This window comes from Brachyistius frenatus, unplaced genomic scaffold (assembly GCF_029030835.1).
Source record: "Brachyistius frenatus isolate BFR_SWC_R1_liver_20210118 unplaced genomic scaffold, ASM2903083v1 Contig_113, whole genome shotgun sequence".
NCBI classification, from domain to species: Eukaryota; Metazoa; Chordata; class Actinopteri; family Embiotocidae; genus Brachyistius; species Brachyistius frenatus.
The window spans coordinates 1,220,001-1,234,159 of NW_027210712.1; the positions used below are offsets into that span (position 1 = coordinate 1,220,001).

At 43.3% G+C, this 14,159-nt stretch overlaps 1 protein-coding gene across 8 annotated transcripts in view; it reads left to right on the forward strand.

The window, feature by feature from the left end:
• Nucleotides 1-14,159, forward strand: part of ehbp1 (EH domain binding protein 1) — a 139,181-nt gene that overhangs the window by 30,270 nt on the left and 94,752 nt on the right. For 6 of the 8 annotated variants that reach the window (XM_069712878.1, XM_069712872.1, XM_069712871.1 and 3 more), the window contains exons 6-8: nt 9,619-9,800; nt 11,209-11,348; nt 13,195-13,311. In XM_069712878.1, the coding sequence (XP_069568979.1) occupies nt 9,619-9,800; nt 11,209-11,348; nt 13,195-13,311 (439 nt within the window). The remainder of the gene's footprint in view (nt 1-9,618; nt 9,801-11,208; nt 11,349-13,194; nt 13,312-14,159) is intronic. The other 2 variants (XM_069712874.1, XM_069712879.1) reach the window with 1 other exon arrangement.

Sequence of the window (14,159 nt, forward strand, 5' to 3'; positions counted from 1 at the left end):
TGTTTCTCTTTCATTCTAATCTCTCCCTCTCCTTTTTTTTTTTTTTTTTTTTTTTTTTAAATCCATATTAGATTCTCTTTGAGTTGGCCACAATCAGAGGCACTGAAGCAGAGCATCACCCTGCTAATGCTCTTTGTCTCCCCAGATTTGTCACTTAGCATGGAGAGTACACCTTTGTCATGGAGCAGGGTGGGAGAGAGGCAGACTCTCACTTGGGGCAATTGTTTCTTGTCACAGGCCATCTTAACCGCCCCTCTCCCCCTCCCCCTCTCTCCTCCTCCCCCTCAAGCAAATCAGCTTTGCTCTGGATTAGGGCCCTATCATAGCTCCGTCAGATCTCAGCAGCCTGCCAAAAAAGAGCTAAAACAAACACAACCTTAAAGTGAGAATTGAGTGGAAATGACCCCCCCCCCAAAAAAAACAAAAAACAAAACAAATCCTGTGTTGTGTTTAAGTGGAAATCACTGTTTGATATCTCTGGAATATAGAAGTTCCCATCTTGATTTATCAACCAAAAGTTTTGAGCTTCTTCACGTCTTCTTCTCTGTTATCTGTTGGTGAAACTAAAACAGGATGGGAGAGTTTCATCAAGCAGTCATCACAATACTTCGATGGGAACGCGATTATATCGCGTTCCCATCGACGCCGTATAATCGTTGTGGGATTTTTATTATTTCATCATTTAGTACGGTTCATCTTTACTGTCAGACTCAGAGTCCATCAGCACAATTAAAAACATACATTACTTGGTTACTACCTACAGGTTTTATTCGACCTTAAAATAGATGCTTGAATAAGAATTTAGTGTGTGAAGTGAGTGTAAACATTCAGAACAAAGGATTTCTGGGACGATCAATGTTTTTCCTCTATTTAGAATAAAAAGCACTTTCCAAACATGTTTTTTTGTTTTGTTTTTTTACTTCTGCTCTGACTCAGCACTTTGTACCTGTCAGATGTAATTTCTTAGCTTTTACAAAGCCAGTACAGCTTTTGTCTGTGTTGCATAAGTTTCAAACATACATGGACACTCCACTGACACCCTCCTCCTCTCCCCCACCACCCCCCATCACGCACCAAAATCTGTCGGACTTCATCCCCGTTACACACACACACACACACACACACACACACACAGGGGCACAAACATTTGTCGGACACACACCGTCACCGATGTATGACGCCGTGATGAATCTGACGCCCTGATATCTGAACTGCTGCTTCATGCAACGGGAGTAATCAAATCCAGATACTGTGTGTGTGTGTGTGTGTGTGTGTGTGTGTGTGTGTGTGTGTGTGTGTGTGTGTGTGTGTGTGTGTGTGTGCGCGCGCGCGCCATTTTAGGCCTCTGTAATGACCAGAGATGGTAAAATGGCAGGAAAAAGTGATGAGCAAGCACTTCACAGACCAGGAATGAACTCCAGCTAATCCTGTCGACCTATCCCCCCCCCCCCACCCAATACCATCTCCCTCATTTTTCTCCCATCTTTTTCTCAATTTCTCTGTCCGCCCGTCTCCTTGCAATCCATCTCTCTCTTCCTCTCTCGTCTTCACTACCCTTCTCTCTTTCCATTCCTTGACCACCCCCCCTTTCTTTCCAAACCCCCTGTCCCTTTCTCTCTCCAGCAGAAGTGCAGAGCCAGGGCTTTTGCCTGCTGGTAATTTATTTTCCCATTAGCCCCCTGTCTGAAGTGCATGCTCTGGGTCTGAGTGTATGTGTGGGGCACTGAGGGGCCACCCTAAAGAAAGACCCAGAGAGTCGGAAAGAGGAGGGCACCCTGGACACACTGATAAGACGAAGGAGAGGCTGGCTGGCTGGGAGGGGCAGAAAGAGAAGAAGTGAGATACTGGCATCATGTCTATCTAAGCATTTTTGGCTCGTTATGAGTTATGATCCGGGCTAATTAGAAAATCTAAAGCAAAATAGCCGATATCATGTAACCAATTAATTGATCCACACATTAACATGGAAACATTTGTCATGGTTAATGAATTGTTGGTCATTTATCAAGCAAAAAAAAAAAAAAAATCAAAATAATTTTTGGCTTCCAGCTTTTTCTTTCGCAGCATAAACACTTATTTTTGCACGTTGTTTAATTGGTTTGATATAAATGTCCAGTGTAGCCGCAGCATGGCTGAAATGCTAGAAAAACAGAGTCAATCATGGCACGAAACAATATTATGAACATTTAAATCAAGTCTGATCTCACTGGGAAGGTCATGGGAGTACGAATGCCACAGGAGCCAGACCATTTATTTAAAAAAACAATGTGGTAGTTCCTTAAACCTGCTGACTTGGGCTCTGGCTGCGTGCGGTAGAGATGACGACCATTATATCTGGAGATTTCATTAACTCTGTTAAGCCTCTAGAATAGTGCAGGTGTCCGCTTAATGTGTGTGTGTGTGTGTGTGTGTGTGTGTGTGTGTGTGTGTGTGTGTGTGTGTGTGTGTGTGTGTGTGTGTGTGTGTGTGTGTGTGTGTGTGTGTTGTTGCAACCTAGCAAGAGGTTACTCCCCAGTAAAACACTCTACTCTCCCAGTTAAGGATTAGGCCTTTTAAGGACTGGTTGGTTTGTGACTCTTCTCCTTTCATGTGCTGCCATCAGAGACAACCCAACATTAAAGGCATTCCTCTCTCTCTCTCTCTCTCTCTCTCTCTCTCTCTCTCTCTCTCTCTCTCTCTCTCTCTCTCTCTCTCTCTCTCTCTCTCTCACACACACACACACACACACACACACACACACACCATCCTCTCTCTTTAAACACACACACACACACACACACACACACACACACACACACACACACACACACACACACACACACACACACACACACACACACACACACACACACACACACACCATCCTCTCTTTTAAACACACAGACACACACATGGTAATGCTTTCTCTGTTGACTAATCATCAATATGTATGATAACTGGAGTCTCACAACACAGAAAATATTGGCTGCACACATGGCAGACCAAGCAATATCATCTATTTATAAATCTGATGAGAATGAATTAAAGGGAGAATCTGGGATTTCCATTTTCCCAAGAGAGTCCGTTCAGGTACGAATGAGAGCATTTTAGCAAATAACTGTCCACCCTGTTGCAGAGCGGTGACATAAAAGATGTATTCTTACGTACAGTAAAAAATACAATGACAGGTTTCAACCGAAAAACTGGTAATTGACTGGACTGCTTTTTAAATTACAATATAAGACTCCTTTGATCAAAGAAATCATGTCAAAATATTTTCACATGGCTCTAGTTTAGATTAAAAAAAATGGCCAAACTCGAGCTTTTATATTGGTTTGAATTGTGCCGCTGATTAGATTGACATGTTGAGGTACAAACTGTATTTTTTTTCCCCTTCTGATATTAAAGTATCTCTTAAATTTGTCTTACTTCAAGCTTTCATCCACTTTCATCACATACACTCTTTATAACACAGCTGAATTCACATCATAGTTGTTCTATAATGTAGTTGTTGAACCAAAATACAGGTTAATTAACTGCAGCTTGCTTAGAGGAAGTTCTCATCATCATCAACATCATCATCATCATCATCATCTATCAGTGACAATATGAAAACACTGATAATTTGTTAAATCCTGTGTCTGGGTCCTTCATTGAGCCTTAAACCAGGATCTCCAGCTGTATTTCTGTCTACAGTTTTTGCTGTGTGTGTGTGTGTGTGTGTGTGTGTGTGTGTGTGTGTGTGTGTGTGTGTGTGTGTGTGTGTGTGTGTGTGTGTGTGTGTGTGTGTGTGTGTGTGTGTCCGTGTCTGCCCCACCATCACCATTCAGTCTCTTTTGTTTGGTCTCAAGAGTGAAGTCTGAAGAAGTGAAGAACTGATTGTTCCTGTTCTTGGCAGCGTCGGCACACGCCCATCTGTCCCATATTCAGTTTCTCCCGTGTCAAACAAAAAAAGGATTCGGTGTCTAGAACTCTCTGCCATCCTAAACCATATTCATCCAACTCTACGACACTCGCTGTGCTGTAATCTGACATCCTTTCCTCTAAAACAAACCTAATCCCGCTCTTGTTGGGACTAATCGCTCTCCTCTCGCCCTCTTCACTCAATCTCTTCTCACACTTTCCCCTGACTGTTTGTCAACCTTTTGCTTTCTGTTGTTGTTGTTGCTGTTCATGTTCACTCCCCCCCCTCCGGGGACGAGGTGCTGATCAGCGAAACGTGTTTCCATTTTGTGGGTTTTTAAGTTTAAATCTGACCCACAGTGTGGGTAAAGTAAGTGTGAAAAAAAAAAATCCTGTGGTCCTTTTTTTCTACTTGTGTGTGCGAGACTCTATCTGTGTGTGTGTGTGTGTGTGTGTGTGTGTGTGTGTGTGTGTGTGTGTGTGTGTGTGTGTGTGTGTGTGTGTGTGTGTGTGTGTCCATGAACAATACACATAAAAGCCATTTGCACAGTTCATTCCATTATTAAGACCATTGTTATTGTAATTCGCATAACCAAAGTGATAGTATTGCATGGCTTTTATGTCTATTGTTGCCCTTAAAATACACACACAGACACACTGCTCGGGGAGGAAAAAATAAATCCTCACATATAATAGTAGCAGATGAATAAATTGGTCTTAATCTGTATGTGTGTGTGTGTGTGTGTGTGTGTGTCTATAACGCCTATAGTGCAGCATTCATAGGTGGTATGTAAAAAGCTCTGCCTTATCGGTTATCAGGGGAGGCCAAATTGACACAGAGGAATCACTCCATTGTGTGCGGATTCAAAAAGAGATGTGAGCACATTGGATGTCTCCATTTCCAATAACTGTGACCTTGAGGCAAGAGGAACAGCACCGTGCCTCCCACCTCCAATCTGCTGACTGCTGAATTCAGACGGAGCCCACTGATTTTTTTTTTTTTTTTTTTGGGGTGTGGAGGGCTAATCGGTGCCACCTCGGGGTTATTCTATAGGGTAAATTGAGTTTTTTTTTTTTTTTTTTTTTCTGAATCTTTTGAATACAAATTACAAAATAAGGGCCTGTGTACAGTTGTTTTGTAGGAGTGGAAACATTTATAGCCTCTAGTCTCTAGTCCACGTTATCCCCCTTTTGAGTTTTAGGTTTTGTTTCACAGAGCTTTGCATTTAATAACAAGAAAAAAGATTAGAGGGAAAGAAAAATTGGAGAATTTGGCAAGACGGAGAAACGAGAACATCCGTGTCGTAAATGCGTCACCTGTGACTTTTCGTGTCGTTTGTAGTTGGGAGTGTAGATGACCTCGCGTTGTCCCTTAGTTCCACAGTTCAGTATTGTTTTGTTGTGTGGTATCAGGCTTAAGTCAGATAATCATCTGCTTGATTTGGAACCAGTGAGTCATCACTTCTCATCACTGTTGTAATACCAGAGCCAATGTTTTTTATACTCCTGTCTCCCTCAACAACACACTGAACATCTACCACAGTCACTTCGGTTATTGACTAGTTGTTAGGATACAATAGAGGGGAACAATGCGGGAAAGTAGAATTTGAGCCTCTTTTGATAAGTTTAAGTAATTGTTTGTAGGAATGAATACTTAACGTGTGAATTGAGTCATGGTATATGGATCAATAGGGGGCATTCATCATGTTTGTTCAAATTAGAAGGCAGGTAGGACTGGTGACCTCTGTTAAAATAGCAATTAGCTGATTGACGTGTGTATGTGTTGGACACTTCTTCTTTTTTTGTTGTTGTTTTGTGTTCATCAGATGAGGTCTAAACAAAGAAGCCGGCTTCTTTTTTTTCGCACTCAGCCTAATTAATCCATCTCTTGGTGACAAAAGGGGGTTCCTACCCCTCCTTTTCACCGGCCCCGTCCCATTGGCATTTTAGGGCAGAGGGATTCAGCAGGACCCCCGGGCACCCTCCCGCCCTGACCCCTGCCCCCCCACCAGGGGAGCATCTGTGGATCGATCCCGGGCCAGCTGGCACGAGGGGAAGAGGGGCAGGACTGGTACTCCTGAGATACACAAACACACCCTCCTTGATTGGCATTTATAAAGAATAATCAGGCACTAAAAAAAAATTTAAAAGTAACTGTAGGTAGTAGGTGTGGTTGTTGTCATTTTATATGAACAGCCTGGTTTGTGTAAGTGTAGTACACAACAACCGTCGGCCTTTAATGACGCGCTGACTGCAGTTGTGAAGAGATGCAGCTAGGGGGCAGCATACAGCCATCACCCCTCCCTCCCTCCTCCTTTCTGTCCTCTCTCTTTCTGTCTTTCTCTCTCTCTCTCTCTCTCTCTCTCTCTCTCTCTCTCTCTCTCTCTCTCTCTCTCTCTCTCCTACTGTTCCCTCACACACACACACACACACACACACACACACACACACACACACACACACACACACACACACACACACACACACACACACACACTTTCAGGTATTTAGTCATTCTCCTGGCTCAGAAAAGAGAGAGCTTATTGATAGTCCCATCCTCTCTGTAATAAATTAAACTTCTGTATTGTCCTTCCCTTTCATTTTACACATTGTCACAACCTCCTAGTCCCCCTAATCCCAGTCACCCCCACCCTCACCCCACCCCACACCTTCTCTCAAACACACACATTGATTGACAAGTAGCATCCGGGGAAATAGAGCAGATTTCCATTGTTTGCTGCCCCTTCTCAAATCTGTTGAAACGTTTTTTCCATTCTTTAGCGGGGGGGAGTATTTGCATATCCTTAAGTATTTCCTATTTTTCAAGACTCCCCTCCCCAACCCACCCCTCCTCCTCCCTCTTTCTCCCCATCCTCCGTTTTGCTAAATCCCCTCTTCTTAAGTGTTTGGTGCATTTGGCAAATTCATTCATAAAGTATCTACATGCGCTATTAACTTAGTATAATAGCCAGAGTGTAATCTGCAGAGAGATAAGAGGTGGAGAGAGAGGGTTTTTTTTTTTTTTTTTTCCCTCCTCATCTTCTTCCTCTCCTGATGGGCTGTTCCGTGGACAATCTTAGGGGTTGGCGGTGTGGCAATGATACGTCATTATGTTCCCCCAGCCAACACTACAAGGCTCAAATGTCAGCGCGAAATGTCAAGTGGCCTCGCTGTAGCCGGTCGGTCGTAGGTTTTTATTTAATTATTGGTCGGAGCGAGGAGCGAGGAAGGAGCGAGGGGGCAGAGATGGGAGGTTAGGAGGTTTAGATGAGATATACGGTTGAATGTTGGCAGGGGTTGGCGAATGGAAAGGAGGGACAGAGGTGAGAGAAGCAGATTCTGATCATCTTTGCTTGAACAATTTTCGGTTTTATGTCTCCCAACTTCCTCTGTGCTTCTGGGGGATTCACATTATCAGCTTTTGACCCCGTTGACCCCTTCGCAGCCGTTCGTCCAGCAGCGTTCACTTAAAAGAGTGAAAGCCCGAATCGAAAAGATATTTTGAATGAGTTATAAATTGGTTGTTTAATATTAGAACGGCCTCGTATTGGCGATAACGTCAAGTGTGGTGCCGACCACTGTGGTTGTTACGGTGGAGATCATATGTTGGATCGTGCAAACGAGTCAAAAAAGGAAATCTGAAAAACTGACAAGAACAGAAAACGTTGCAAGCAAAAAAAACAAAAACAAACTGAAAATCTTTTGGAAAGCAACAAAGACTAAATGTCCAGAAGGGGACACGGTTCTCTGTGCGGTGATACGACAACCAACCACGGAGTTATCTCAGAAAGTTTTGTCAGATTACTGCATTTTGTTGGAATTAAAGGATATTCATTGATGACCGATGACTCATCCAGATTCTGTTTTATGTCATGATGATATTATTCACATCACTTGCATTCTTCATCGTGTTCACGTTTTTGCCTATTTACAACCACAATAAATGTAATTCATTGAAACCCGGCACGCATAATAACGTTTAATAACTATTATTAGTTCGGATAAAAGTCACCGTACACATTTACACACGGTGTTGGTATTCCTTTGGCTGTCCTGTAGATTTGTAATCTGTATTTGAAGCCTCGCTTCTCACTATATTACTAAAAGCTTTACTACTCTGTAGTGATAGAAATTCGGTGTGTGTATGTCCCTGTGCGTATGTATGTGTGTATCTGCATGAATACCCTGCGGTCCTCGGCGATAAGGCCGAGATCGAGTTTTCCTCACAGAGCCGGAGCGTCTGAGGTGTGTGTATGTTTTTCTGTGTGTGTAAGTGTGTGAAGACATCACGAAACGGGCAACGTAAAGAGCTCGTATCGCTTTATCTGGCGTATATGCCAGAGTGTATGTGCATATGTATATGTGCTCTCAAACCGCTGTAGTGTGAAAGGGAGCTGGCTGCTCTGCTTGTGTTCGGTATTGTGCGCATGAGAGGATGAATCCTCGGGGCTCGATTCGCAGCGGAGACAAGAAGGTATTTTTCTGTGGTATAAAACCAGAAACGTGTGTGTTTTGTGTGTGTACAGTTAGATGCTGGTTTTAGACATCCATGCAGTGAAATAGAGACAAAAAGGGAGAGAGAGGAAGCAAAAATCAGACATTTAAAGGGAGAACATGTGTTGCACTGCTGCCTGCTGCTTTCATTCCACATGGCCTGTGAAGGGACTTGTGTGTGTGTGTGTGTGTGTGCGTGTGTGTGCGTGTGCGTGTGTGTGTGCACACCAGTGTGTGATCCTCACGATGTTTTTCTGTACTGAGATCTGTACCTTCCTCCCAAATGCAAATGAACAGATATCGTTTAACCGGGGAAATGTGGCAGTTTCTCATCACAAAACCAGAATCAGTTTTTAAAAAAAAACTAAAAAAAACAGAAAGAGAGGAGAGGGAAAAGAAAGGAAAGGGACGTGGTATGTCAGTGATATCGACACAGCGAGGAGGTGAACCGGTCTGATATTCCCTGACAGCATGGTGCTTCCATGGCCAGACTTGCAGCAGACAAAACCCATCAGTTTTGGGTTTTTTTGTTGGAGGGAGGGCAGACAAAAGGCTGGAACATCCCCAACTGTTCAGTTTCCATATCTAGCAGTCAGTGACAAGGCTCTCCGGCGGTTCTTATTTTTTAACGCGCAGTCCTCTGGTGAGCGGCTTGTAAGCACACACACACACACACACACACACACACACACACACACACACACACACACACACACACACACACACACACACACAATCACACACACGGGGCCATGTCACTGATTCTATAACTCTTATCACCTGGTCTGTGGCATATTCCCAAATTCCAATTTGACTGCTCGCCCCTGGCCCAGAGCGCATCTCGGGAAAAAAAAAAGAAAAAAGAAGTACAGCAGAAATGGCTGCAGCGTGGACCTTTGATAGGAAATATCAGGGAGGGTTTTTACAGCAGAATTTACAATGTGGGACACGGGAGGGAACCACTTCCAGCATGTTCTGGATTTACCGGCGAAACAGGGGACATGTACGTACACCTGATTCTGTGATCACATCAGTTCAAATGTGTTGTACGTCCTGCACTTTACCAAACCTCGAATACTGTAAAACAATGAAACAAAACCAAGTACACCTCTCTCCCGCCTTCTCTCTTGTTTTTCCTTTTTTTTTTAATCCCTGCGGCGTCAGTACAATATTCTGTCAATCAACCGCCTGCATTCTCCTGATTGTAGCCTCACGGTCCACCTCTCTCTCTCCGTGTCGCAGGAGTCTCCGTCGGGGCGGAGGAAGGCCTTAGCCACCAGCAGCATCAACATGAAGCAGTACGCCAGCCCGATGCCCACGCAGACGGACGTCAAACTCAAGTTCAAGCCCCTGTCCAAGAAGGTGGTGTCGGCCACGCTGCAGTTCTCCCTCTCCTGCATCTTCCTCCGTGAGGGAAAGGCCACGTAAGTCTTCTCGCGTCGTCGCCTCGTCCGACGTTTCTCTCCGCTCGTGCAGGTTTTGTCTGTTTTTGGGAAGAAATCTCCTCCGTTTCAAATGAAGCCACGAAAGTGAGACACATTTAAGAGGGATTTTAAAGTTAACTAGTTGCAACTGAACTCCTCTCTTACTCGTTTTACGCACTGACACACATGCCGGCGTGATGCTCGATACTGTAGTGATTAGTTTTGGCTAAGAGTTCGACGAACCGCGAGAGATGTGGTTTAAGCAGAATAAAAGAAAGTACGTTTTTCATTAAACGTCCAGCTCTGTCATGTCATTTTTAACCAGAGATGTTTGGGAAATTGCATTATTGAAGTTTTGATTGCAGGTCTGTCAGAATCACAGCTCAGCTCTGGAAAATATCAAATCTAATCAGCTGTGAGTTGACAATTAAAGTGTCATTTTCTTGTGTTTGTTCACTGTATGTATCTTTTTATAAATCGGTTTAATTTGCAGGGCGCTTTTCATTCGTTTTCTCATATTATATCACCAAGTTTTCATTTGAGGGCACACACTCCCAATCACAGTGTTTGTTATTCATTCCAAAATGATAGCAGCAACTTTCATTTAAAGACGCCCCCACCACCACACACACACACACACACACACACACACAAACACACAAACACACTGAGCGGGAGCAGAGCAGCGAGGCCTTTGTTGTGGCGCGGACGGCGGGTCGATGGCGCGTAACCCTTGTTAACCCTTCGGGGAATGATGTCGACCACACACAAACAAACTCCATCACACCAGTTCAAATGAACCCGTGGGCCTGGGAAACACCAAACACAAAGAACAGAGAGGAGAATGCAGCGATTATGATGGAGCGGCGGTATCGAGGGACTGGAGGGTGTGTGTGGGGAGAGGGGGGGGGCAGCAGCAGACGAATACATAAAACACAAGACGGAATATAGACCGTGATGCATCGTGAAATGGACGGGAAAAGGGTGAAGGAGGAGAGGTCGGGGGGGGGGTCAAAAGCTGAAAAATGTGAGGAGTGAAGTGTTGGGTGTTTAGAAGGTGCAGAGATGATGGTCTGAAGTTTAAGAGTTAAAGAATAGAGCGCTGTTATAATTCACCTGTTCGATCAAGCAATTGGTCTTTGTTCGAGATGTTTGGTTGAAATGAAAACAGCTCTGATGCGTTAGTTTTCATTTATTCATTCATCTATTAATGCAATATGGCTCTTCTCTCTCCGTTTGTATCTCAGCTAGTTCTTTATCTATGTAGGTTATGTCACAGTAATGTCATTTATCTGTATTAAAAGATGTGTGTGTGTGTGTGTGTGTGTGTGTGTGTGTGTGTGTGTGTGTGTGTGTGTGTGTGTGTGTGTGTGTGTGTGTGTGTGTGTGTGTGTTTTCTCTGGTCCAGTGATGAGGACATGCAGAGCCTGGCCAGCCTGATGAGCATGAAACAGGCCGACATTGGCAACCTGGACGACTTTGAGGAGGAGAACGAGGAGGACGAGGAGAACAGGGTTAACCAGGAGGAGAAGGCAGCCAAGATCACAGGTAAAAAAAAAAAAAAACTAAAAGAAACTGGGAAAGCACTTTTTTTTTTTTTTTATATCTGACAGATATACTGAAATAAATCTGCTGGGATTTTGATTTAATTCAGTTTTATTTATAGAGCGCTACATCTCAACATAAGTCATCTCAAGGTGCTTCACGTAGTGAGAAACCCAGCAATTCCCCTCTTAAGCAATCAGCCATTTGGCACCGTAACAGCATTGTGTTCCTGGTCAGTAATAACACTTTTTCTTGCTGCCAGTCACAGCTCAGATGCCGGTAAGTATCGTACATACGAGTCATTTTGCAGCTCGAAAATCAACACGTTGTAAATGTCAAGATGAATTTCTCAACCTGAAAACTTAACCTGGTGAATAAAATCTCCTCCCCTCCCCTGAATAATCTCCCAGACCTGAAATAACCGAGGCTTCATGTGGGGCATCAACGTTGCTTCTTTCTTTCTCGATTTCTTTTTTTTTCTTCTTCTTTCTTCTCACTTTTATGCATCTGCGAGTTGTGCTTCCACCACATTAGAACAACTGTTAATTTGTAAATTCATGAGCTTTATTTACCGTGTGTTGACAGCTTCGGGGTATTTTCTGTTGCTTTTGACTTTGATTTCCTTACACCCCTCGTTACCTCCCACCCCCACCATCGTCCCTCGCTTTCTCCTCCTCCTTGTGATTTGGTTGGACTGGTACACCGACGGTGGGTTGCCTCCTCCCATACGTACATGTCGGGGATTCATTCTGTGGTCTAATGTATGGGGGGCTCCCCCGATGCTTCCTGCTTTGCTTAATCCAACTTTTCAAAGCGCCACCTCTTCATGTTAAGCTTCATGCTTTCTCCCCTTTCTTCTTCTTCCCCTCCCTGCTCTTCATCTCATTTATATGTATATGCATTGATCGCTACGGCGATGCTTCACTAGCACGTATCTCTGAATCAAAGGGCCGGGCAAAGCTGCCAAAACTCCCTACTATCATATTCCTCTTTGCGTGCTACCTATGGAACAAGGCAGCAAGCTACCCGAGCAACACTAACCAATGCGTACACCCTAAAACCTACTGGATGTCTTTTGTATATGCGTATGTAAATGATGAAATCTCTATAAATATGTGTGTGTGTGTGTGTGTGTGTGAGTATCAAAAGATGCAAAGTAGATATATCTTCATTTTGAAGCCAGACTAGCAGTTTGTTTGCTGGAAGTTTATAGTGTTGACAACATGCTATTACAGAGCTCCATATTTGTTTAGTAACACTGCACACAAACAAACAGAGGCCTACAATCTATGCTGAAATGTGTGCCCTCTTTTTAACTCTGTATCAGTCCCTCCAGGGTTTCGCAAAGTTTTTTTGTGATTGTTGTGATTTTGCGTCGGGCTTATTCGCAGTTTTAAGTGATTTTGTTTTGTTTTGTTTTGTTTTGTGTTAAATTGCCAGAATTAGACAAAAAATTGCATCTAGAGAAAGAAAAATGCCTTTTTTTTTCTTTTTTTTTTTTAAGTGTCACTTCCTGCTGCACATCATAAAGATATTTTAGTTGTAATCTTTTTTTTTTTTTTTACTTATTTATTGAACTTTGAGACCCACGGGGCTTAAAGTTACAAACATTTTTTGGGGAAAAATCGTGCGAATTTTGAAAAGCTCAAACAAATATTGCTGAGTTTGCTTGAATCGGCGTTAATCATTTGCGATCTGGTGGACCTGGAGGGACTGCTATATGTCTGTATGTAATTCAACAGAGTTTGTGGTTGTGTGTGGACATGCTGGATTGCGTGTGTTGTTTTCTTTTGCCTTGTTCACTGCTACTCTTCCTCCCTTCCTTCCTGTATGGCCCTGTCGTTTGCAGAGATTGTAAACCAGTTGAATGCCCTCAGCTGCTTAGATGGGGATGATGATGATGATGGTGGTGGTGTTCCCAAGCGAGCACACAAAGCAACAGCTAAGCCTGCTGCTTCCTCCCAAGGTCTTTTTTCACCTTTCTTTCACCTCCCTCATCCCTGTGTCACCTCGACATTGTGTCACCTCTACCCTGCCATTCATTTCCACAGTTTTTAATCTATATATTTGGTTTGAATAATTCTTCCTTTTCCAGCCTTCCTCTTGTATTGTTTTTTTTTTCTCCTCCCGTCCATCCCTCGATTCTCCTTGACACCGGTACTGTGATCGTGTTGTGGTCATGTGTTATTACATTTGATCTTGGTCCGTGTGGTGATGTGCTGTACGTGGTGTTGTGAACACATCACTTGGTGTTCATTGTTTTGGTTTATATTGTTTGTTTGGTTGTGTTATGACAGTGTGACCCCCCCCTCCCCTTTTATTTATTTATTTATTTTTTACTGCAATTGGTAGTGAACCAAACGAGGTAAACGGTATTTAAATGAACTCTTCCTGTAAAAAAAAAAAAAAAAAGAAGAATAAAAATTGTTTTCAAATGGATTTAAGTGTATTTCTTCTCACTTGAATTGTGAGTTTTGGATATGTGGTATTCTCAAGCTTGTGAGACACGTTGCTATAGTAGATGCAGGCGGGTTTGGGTCGCTTAACATCTTGTTTTAAGTCCTCTGCATCTAATTGGGGGTCTTAAACTTGGTGCCGCGAGGGGCCAACAGTGCATGTTTTTATTCCCAGATGGTTTCATCGGTTCATCGTCTGCAGTAAAGTGTGTGCAAAACACAAGTCAACGCAAATCCAATGCTCAGTTCTGTTCCAGCGTCTAAAATTGATGTATCCATTCATTAGTACTCGGGATGGGCCTCGAATTTCGAAATGGTCGTTATAATCTACCAAATTGATTAGTGATCAGGTAACTAC